The sequence below is a fragment of the Sinocyclocheilus anshuiensis genome, unplaced genomic scaffold, assembly GCF_001515605.1.
Source record: "Sinocyclocheilus anshuiensis isolate Anshui unplaced genomic scaffold, SAMN03320099.WGS_v1.1 scaffold319, whole genome shotgun sequence".
Lineage (NCBI taxonomy): Eukaryota > Metazoa > Chordata > Actinopteri > Cypriniformes > Cyprinidae > Sinocyclocheilus > Sinocyclocheilus anshuiensis.
In genome coordinates this window covers 1,552,829-1,562,009 of record NW_015552566.1, presented here as the reverse complement: position 1 = coordinate 1,562,009, position 9,181 = coordinate 1,552,829, and the positions used below count along the sequence as shown (strand labels likewise).

The 9,181-nt window shown below is 38.4% G+C and overlaps 1 protein-coding gene across 1 annotated transcript; it reads right to left on the bottom strand.

Annotated features, from left to right (window-relative positions):
• Positions 1-422: 422 nt before the first annotated feature.
• On the bottom strand, positions 423-7,050 carry abhd15a (abhydrolase domain containing 15a). Its single transcript, XM_016455669.1, has 3 exons — positions 5,923-7,050; positions 2,643-2,995; positions 423-1,277 (listed from the first exon to the last, which is right to left on the bottom strand). The coding sequence occupies exons 1-3, from the start codon at positions 6,421-6,423 to the stop codon at positions 725-727; spliced, it is 1,407 nt and encodes a 468-aa protein (XP_016311155.1). The 5' UTR covers positions 6,424-7,050; the 3' UTR covers positions 423-724.
• Positions 7,051-9,181: the final 2,131 nt, after the last annotated feature.

The following is a 9,181-nucleotide window of genomic DNA, read 5'->3' as shown; positions in this document are numbered from 1 at the left end:
GTATTATGAAAAAATCTTAACATATTTAAAACAAGATAAATTTGAGAAGCAAAACTTGTTTTCAGAAAATATATCTTGAATTAAACCTTCTTTTTTTTTTAAACCAGAAATCTTACAAAATTTAGTGAGCCAAAAAAATTGCCACTGGACTAAGTAAGTTATTTAAAGAAATCCAATCAAATTTTTTTGTTTACTTACTAAACAAGCAAAATATTATTTTCTTGTTTGAACCATAAATTTTACAACATTTAGTGAGCCAAAAACTACCAGCCAGTGTTGTAAGAAATTTATTTTGAGATATCTAATCGTCTTCTTGTTATCTAAAACCAAAAAAGACATTATTTTAAGGATTTTTATTACCAAAGATACTATAAAAAAAAAAATACTAATTCAAAAGTTATTTTTGCCATTGAATGTGAAAATTCGACTGATTCAGTAACACCACCTTTCTAATGTTCAACTTCAGTTTTAATATTTTTCTTCACAAAAATCGAATGTTTTTACATCCTCAAAGACAGGCGCTGTCTGTCTGTTGACAGAGGTAGTCCAAATTCTGAATGGTCCTGAATGTAAACAGAGATATTTTGACTCAGCTGCTGGTTTTCTTGGCTGCAACGAACAGCAGGTCAGACAAAGGGTTCCAATTGATCCTTTTCTGGCAGTGTTCTTGGATATTTCAGTCTCTCTGTAATCCTAAAAAAGTGAGGACCCTCTGAGCACATCATCATCTGGTGTAGGACCTCTGCCAGTTGTAAATGGCGTGAATGTTATGTGAGCAGACGGGCAGTTTTTTGCATGTGCTGACACTGCGATGGCGGAAAGTCTTGCCAGCCCCGCTCAGACCCCTCCGCCGGGCCACCAGCTTGGCGCGCTCCTCTGCGGCGAAGAAATCAGTGGTGGCCCGAAAGAACTCCAGTACAGCCTGGTGGCTCCAGACGATCGGGCCCTCGTCTGATGTGGAGAATCCGCAATGGCCTCCGTGGGCAGTCAAAAGCAGGAAGAAATGTGGGTTGCTCTCAAAAAGCTCTAACGGTAGCGTGGCCTGAGGCTCCCCTCGGATAGGGTCATCCTGGCTGCACACACACAGAACAGGAATGGCCACTTCATCTATGTCCCTCAGTGGATCGTTATGTTCCCAGTACGCCTCCCAGCTACCTGCCCCCTCCATCGTCCCTTTTAAGCCAGAATGACAGAACAGTGCCTCCTCCATTGCCTTCAAAGAGCAGCTGGAGAATAAGCTGTCTGTGTGGACAAGCTCTCCGAGCACCGTTTTGTACCTGCAGATGGGATTTAACACAATATCGAGTTTAATCATTATAGAGAAGAGCAGCAACGGAAGAGTTCTGTTTTCATCATTGATTCGAGATACAACTAAGCAGGCAACCGGTTTAGACATATCGCAGAAATCAATAGCACTGGATGCGCATCGCTAGTCGGTATGGCAACAGTGTTTTATTTTAATTTGGATAACCCCGAGTTGATTTATTTCAGAAACACCTGATTTGTAACCAATCCCTTTGAAAAAGACAAACACAACTTTAAGTCTAAACTATATAATGGCATTCAACAATGCAAAAAAATCCTTAAAACAAGAAACTGACCAAATATATTCATTCATTATATATATATATATAATTTCTTTATTTTTTTGCAGACTTGCAAACATTTTTCTTGTTTTTGTTACCATAAAAATTTAAAAAATTTAGTGAGCCAGAAAATTGCTAATAGGATTTTTAAAAAAAAACTTTTCTAAAATCAAGCCTAAAATCAAAAGGACTTATAGTACTTTTCACTAGTCCTAGTGTAGTACCAGTCACACTAACAAAAATACAGATTAAAGGCCCCAACATACTTCAAGCAAAACTGAAGAAAAAAACTGTTGTAATGGTATTTCGAACAAAATTAGGTCAAAATTAAGTTTTGGAGTTTTTTCCCCAGGAATTCAAAACAACTTGCCAATTTGAACTTTCTGGAAAAGTTTGCTGTGGCTGATAAACATCTCCGAACCACCACTGGTCCATGGCGGTTACATAATAGATAGGTGTGCTCTGGGGCTCTTCTGTTCAGTCTGTCAAGGACAGACTTCCACGAGTAAAAACATGAACACACTGGAGAATTGCCTTATAGTCTTGACTTCTAATTTAAAACAACACTGACGCTGTTTTTTATGTTAGTACTGTAAAGATGCTTGCTTTACAGCAATATATTGTATAAAGTGTGATGTACATAAATGTGACTTGACTGGAGCACTGAATTATAAAGGTTGTGCAAACATATCCGATCAGATGCTTTCTTAACTGTTTGTTAAGAACTGTTTATTTGTTTTGTTATTGAGAGGAAAGTGCACAGCACATATGAACATATGTTGATATGCTACCAGCAGTCTGCAGTTAGATGTTCGCTAACACTACAACACTGCTTAGGTATTTCAAACTTCTTTTTAACTTTAAGTGAAGATTGAAACAGAACTTCACCGTGAGTATATCAGGGCCTTAAAAAAAGACTGCATGACGTTTGAAAACAAAACTGAAATGTTTCATCATCCATCTGTTGACAGTTTAATCCATTTCTAAATAGTCCTGAATATAAACTCAGGTATTCTGAGGAAAGTGAGAGGAACAGGATCCTCCCTATAACCCTACCTGCTGAGGCAGATTTTTTGGTAAAGCACAAGAGCCCAGTGGAACGGCCAGGTCGGGCCACTCTCAAACCAGATCTGGCAGCGGAAAACTGGAGACAGGCAGGCCGCAGCCGTCACGTAGCTGGAGGAGCCGCACTCGCCCAAGTAGGACAGCAGGAGTCCTGAACCGGTGCTCTCACTCACAGTGTAGATCTGGCCCGCTGGCTGTCGGTACCGAATGTAGCGTACCGCTTCCCGCAGGTCAGTCGGGTCACCGAACTGCTGCAGCTTCACAGTACAGAGCGGCGTCCCATTCTGACTCCGGCGGTTGAAGATCACAGGAAGGTAGCCGTGACTCAGAGCTGCCTCACAGAGCTGAGAAGAAAAAACAGAACCGTCACATGCCAGATACAGCACACAGGGATCATACTTGTGCATAGAAACAGAGCTGTTTTGCTTGAGTCTTATCCACACCTGTAATAAGTAGTTTTGAGTTAAAGTAAAAATAAATATTATAACACACATTTTGAAGCAGGGCGCACTGGCGCAGCCATATAACTCTGTTAAACATATACACATACATAAACATGTATTTTGCTACCATAATGTGGTCGGTAGTTTTCTTTGTTGCTGAATTGTGTTAACATCAGGGTTGTGCTAAATTCTGTTAGTCGATGGAAGGACCAGCAACACTGCCGCCAAATTCCACAAGTCTGCTGAATTCTTAGAAATAAACAATCCAACAGAGTGCAAAATATCACAATTTCTTATAATCTTAGAGTGAGATCAAGGAAAATATAAGATTTTGAATATTTAATACATAGAAGTACACTGAGGTGGAGCTGATGATAAAATTCTATACTGTACCTTAAAAAAAATTAGATACCACTAAAATCAATCATTTTAAATCCTTAAGTAAATTTAGGCAACACAATAATATACAGTATGAAACGTAAATATTCATTTTGAGATTTGCAAAAGATTACATTTAACTGTGTTATTATTACTGTTTTTAAGGATTCAATTCCAGTGAGCTTTAGATAATATAAATGTAAGGAATAAATTGAACAGGCCCAAAAACATAACATATTTGTGTATACTGTACCTAAAAATGTAGGATTCATCTCCATGAGCAAGTGTGCTGATCTTTTTCTTGAATATCTCAACATATCATAACCACAAACTGAGTTGTGGTGCTCATACGAGAAATAAGATTTCAAATCTGGCTTGAAACACACACCCATCCTATTCCTCTTCACCCTATTATTTTCTATTATCCTTATATGCTCTTATTAGGGGTACAATATCAAAAAGACTAAAAAAAACTAAAATGAAAAAGCACAGTAATTCCTCTGTTCTATTCGTGATGGCAAATGTCTAATTGTTCCAAGATGCAAATGAAATGACTTAATGTAGAAACAGGATCTGCCTCTCACCACAGTATTTTCATGTCCCTTACTTACGTCAATTCAGGTCAACGTCAACAGTCAGGAAACACACACTAGCTCTTACTGCAGTCCAGCGCTGCTTTGCGATGTGCAAATTGGGTGCAGCCTCTCACCTAGCATGCAGTGATCACCCCGTAAATAGCATTCATCTGAAACATATGGAATTGGAAACCAGAGTGGACTTGCTCTCAACCCCAACCAACACCTTAAAATGTGTCTATTTGAACATACAGACTTGCACATTACAGCCTTGAAACAGACCCTACCACATCTATAAAACTGAAGGGGAACCATATGCATTACTTCATTGTTCTGTAAAAAAAAAAAGAAGAAGTTTAGTCTCTGCTAATTTAGGCCTACATGTTTAGTCAGTCTAATCAAGACCCAGTGTCACAAACAGTTTTTCCACAAAAAAAATAAAAAGCAAACCATGGTTGAGCAATATCTCACTGACTTCTTGGCATTTGACTTACAACAACTGGCTCTTATATGCCATCTGTCTACAAAGATACTTTAACCATCACTGCTCTCAGTCATGCCCCACACAAAAAGAAGGAGCAGAGGAGCCTGCTGACACACTGATTATATTATCCACAATGCACAGCTAACAAAGTTCCGGTGAGCACAGAGTACATTTCTCTGGGAATCATCCATGATGGAGTGTGAAAGCTAATGAGTTTACGTAAAGTTGCCTGGAGCTTTAGGTCTGGAATATGGAGTGAGCTCCAAATTGGGTGAGGAGGAATGACTCACTTCTGACTCTACTGCAAAGAGTCAGAGAGGGGATCTATCATGCATGCGATAATTGAAATAATGAAAAAGTCATGCAGCATCTTCTCTTTAATGCAAAACAGTCAAACAGAATATATTCACTTCACCTTTACTGTACTCCAGTTTCATAATGTATGCTCAATACTAATTTGCTACTTGCCCCTGAGGATTAATACCTGTGCATTTAATTGTAATGCATTGTTTTCTGTTAACTGCTTCAGTTTTAGACTCAGACTGTGCATAATGCAGCCTTATCTAAAGTACATTTCTTTTTTCAGTACTATACTACAGAACTATTTCAGTACAGTAACAATGTTTCTCATGTCTGTTAAATATAACCCGACCCCATATAATCCCTAGACAGTATATGTGGACAATAAAATGTAAGCTAATCACATTTTTATAGAGGCATCACCTGTACATGCACAATATATGGACTACTAGACTGAAAAATACCCTTTTTTTGTGCCCAAGTACTGTTAGCCACAGACTTTATTCTGACTCCTAAAATCAACAGCTTTTCTTAAAAAAACAAAACGCACACACACACATCTGGATTGGCCTACAAATTAACATCATGACAGAAAAGCTTTATACAGGTGTTTAGGAAACTGCTTTAGATGTTTTTGGGTGCCATGTAGTATTTTAAGGTGAAAATTACATACAAAGGGGTCTTTAGCCTCATAATACCCTATAATAGCGAAAATATGAGTTTTATCCAAATTCGATTTATTAATTTGCTAAGCTGCATAACAGGCTGAAAGGCCAAAGGTCATAACTGGTTCTTTTTTGCTTTTGAATATGTGTCAAAGAGAACACTTATTTAAGCATTAAATATCTATCTATCTGTCTATGAAAGGTAAAAGATCATAACTGGTTCTTTTGATCTTCTGTATATGGGTCAAAGAGAACACACGTGTGTATGTATACACACACAGACACACAGATAGATAGATAGATAGATAGATAGATAGATAGATAGATAGATAGATAGATAGATAGAAACGATATGGTATTTACAGTAAACAGTGCATCGCACGCTTTACTCCTAAAAAGGAAAAAAGGTTTCACGAAGACAATTACCTTTAGCACATTCCTGGTGATTTTCCCAAAAGGGTTGGGAATGATGAGCAGAACTGGACTTGTGGAATTACTGGACGTCCTGCGCCTCTTGTAATGTGCTGCACCAACAACAGCCCAGTCCAACGCCACGAGTCCATCATCACTCAACTGCAAATGATCTCGGATGAAATGCACCGGACAGTCAAACGGCCACAAAGCGCCGAAAACAGTCTGCAAAGACGAACTCATTCGCCAGTTCCATTTTGGTATCGATAAAGACTTGCAAAAACTCATGCAATGTTTGAGAAGGTAGTTTGCCAGCGCTGAGGGTTTGCATATCAAGGCGAGCGCGTCTGATTCACCTTGTCCCTCTAGTTTCGAGTCGCATCTCTCCGCGGGTCTTTTGCTCTCTCGCCGTGGAAGCAGCAGCGTGGAGTGACTCTCCGCTCCAAAACACTTCACCACTGGCCAGAGAATGGCCATTAAAACCATAAAACAAGCAGCACCAATCCATTCCAGCATTTGAACGGCTTCTGAGACTGCAGTTGAGTAACTTGCACAAACAAATAGCCTACCTCCAAAAGCTTCCGATTTTGGTTTAAAAGCCCTCCCAAATGACAGAAGCGAGGCAGATTAGTGTTAATTGATAGCACAGGTAGTAGCCTAAAAATGCAGGCAGCCCCTGGTAGCGACTATTTAAACTTCAAAGTTTTGAGGCAGGATGGTTTTTATCCTCATCCAGTAATTCGTCGCTGTTCTCCAAGATGTCACGTTTTCCAATAATCGAAATTTATCGGTAAGTTACACCGCCATAGTTCAAAATGAAGCGCCCTCGCTGCCTCTCTTTGTGCTCCGTCTGATTATGCAATAGATCCTCTTTCGCAGTCAACTCTTCACCTGCATCCGCCTGTCAGGCTCATGCAGTCTTGTGGCATTTTTTGTGCTCATTTCAGCGGTGTGCCACAGAACAGCTATTGTGATGAATGATTGTCAGATAGTTTTCTGTGTGGAGTCTCATCACACACTGGCTTGAGCCCGTGAATCATCCCTGTTTTAGAGAAAGGAACGCCCTCTCCAGAAAATATTATTAATCTGCAATACTTTTAGGCTTATGCTGTAATAAATCGGACTTGTCTCTTTCCTCTTTCAATCGTGTTTCATAACAGCTGTTGTTCATTAGCCTAAATGCTTGGATTACTTAAAGCAAATTCAACTCTGGTAGGAAGTTTTACACATAAAAAGTGAACAACACTTTTCAGAAATATTATTACAATTATATATACTTACATGAGATGAAAACTAAATATACTTGTGTTCTAAAGCAGTTTTATTTTACATGGAGCGGGTCGCCCCCTCATGGGTGTCGCTGTTTACGTCACCAGCAGTGTTGCATAGTTGAATAAGCTACTACTATTACTAATTATAATAAGTTTAACTACTAATAATAAGTTTAACACTGAGGGACAAATGCTGTAACATCAAATGTTGAAGGCAAACACATGACGGTCACAGTTTAGCCAGTTAATCAGAATGGGATGAATAAAAACCACCTAAAAATGTAGTGCACCTTTAAGAAAAGTAACAATGTAATTCACTTAAACTATAAACACACACAAGTTAAGTACACAGAAGAATACAAATATTTGACTTTTATTTCAATCATTGCTTCCAAGATAAAGATAGGTTAGTTTACTAGTTTCAGATATAAAAAAGTTTTGACAAATTGGAAACTCCAGTTGGGTGTGTTGCCTAGTCAGAGACTGCTGGCACCACTTGAGCTATTGTTCGCAGTATATTCTTAATGCCTTCAGAATAGACACTGAAATGGTTCCATGAATGCCAGCACGTTTTTATAGTGCTGCGAACCAAGCGTCAGGATTACAGGCACCATGTGACATTAAGCTTTGTTTGTTTGACATTAAGGCTTAGGCTGGGTTTCTACATGCAACAAAATCTGTTTCCTTTCACATTTAACCTGGTCACTCCAGCGTGATTGCTGCTTTCATGTTGAACAGAGGAAATATGGATTGGGGATTACATTGTATTGTGTTTGGGATTGTTACGAGATGGAGAGATTGGGTAAAGGTGCATGTGGGGAGCTGTTAGATTATTGCTGTCTATTTAACCCTCTGTTGCACCTTATAGTTTTATATATGGACAATTTTATATACATTTTATTATATACTTTTTGTATGATAAGCAATTTTACTATTGTGTATTTCCAACATGAAAACTGGGCCCAGATCTTGGGAATCTGGCAGGACAAAAATATTCTATTTTTGGGCAATGCAGCTATATTAAACAAGTTTTCCGCTAATGTCACACCCATACAGGATTCAAAGACAATGAAAATGTCCTTTTACATGCATGGAAGTGTCTCAGAATAATCTTTGAAAAAGAAAAGACCGCCTCTGATTGCCTTGGGTGGACAGTGAGGAAACGAAGGATCCAAATGACAAATGGGGAAAAGTTTTCAGCAGCCGTGACCTTCAGTGCACAAATCCAGCTGTCTGATCACTTTGTAGAGGCCCGACTGTATCACATTCTCCTTTGTGCCTTCGCCCTCCTTTATGATTCCGATATCCTTTGTATGTGATTGTGATAACACACACCTGCATTCACTGGGCCATATAAGTATGATGAAAGCCTGCTATACTAATGGTTTTCCACCGCCGCTGCACATTATTGGATCTGGGAAGGGCTCGTCTATATCTGGCCCCTTCCCTTGAGTGCTGATTTCACCTGAAATACTAAAATTGAATCTAAGCCTACATAATGGCTTGAATTATAGAGCAAGTACAAACGCATACATTATAAATGAGAAATCTCCTGCACAGGCAGCTGATCATTCAGCAGAGTCATGCAGATTTAATTTCCAGTGAGTTGAACCTGAACTAAAAAAACATTCAATCTTTCCTCTTTAAACTAAAATGGAATTGAAACATGCACTGAGTCAACAGAAATGTTTGCTTTACTGCACAGCGCTTTGACAAAATGAAAGAGTGCTTACAGAGGGAAAGGATTTAACCAAGCAGTGCCACTGTAATTGTATAGATATTTTTATTTTATTTTATTTTATTCTAGATAATCTACAAAATAAATGAGGTGAAATTAATAAAGAAATTTTAAAAGAATTTTTAAAAGAAAGGGGGAATAAAGAGTTTAACCTAGCAGCGCCACTATAATTGTATAGGTATTTTTAAATTAAATTAAATTAAATTAAATTAAATTATTTTTTCTCATTTTATTTATTTTTTAGACAATCTAGAAAATAAATAAG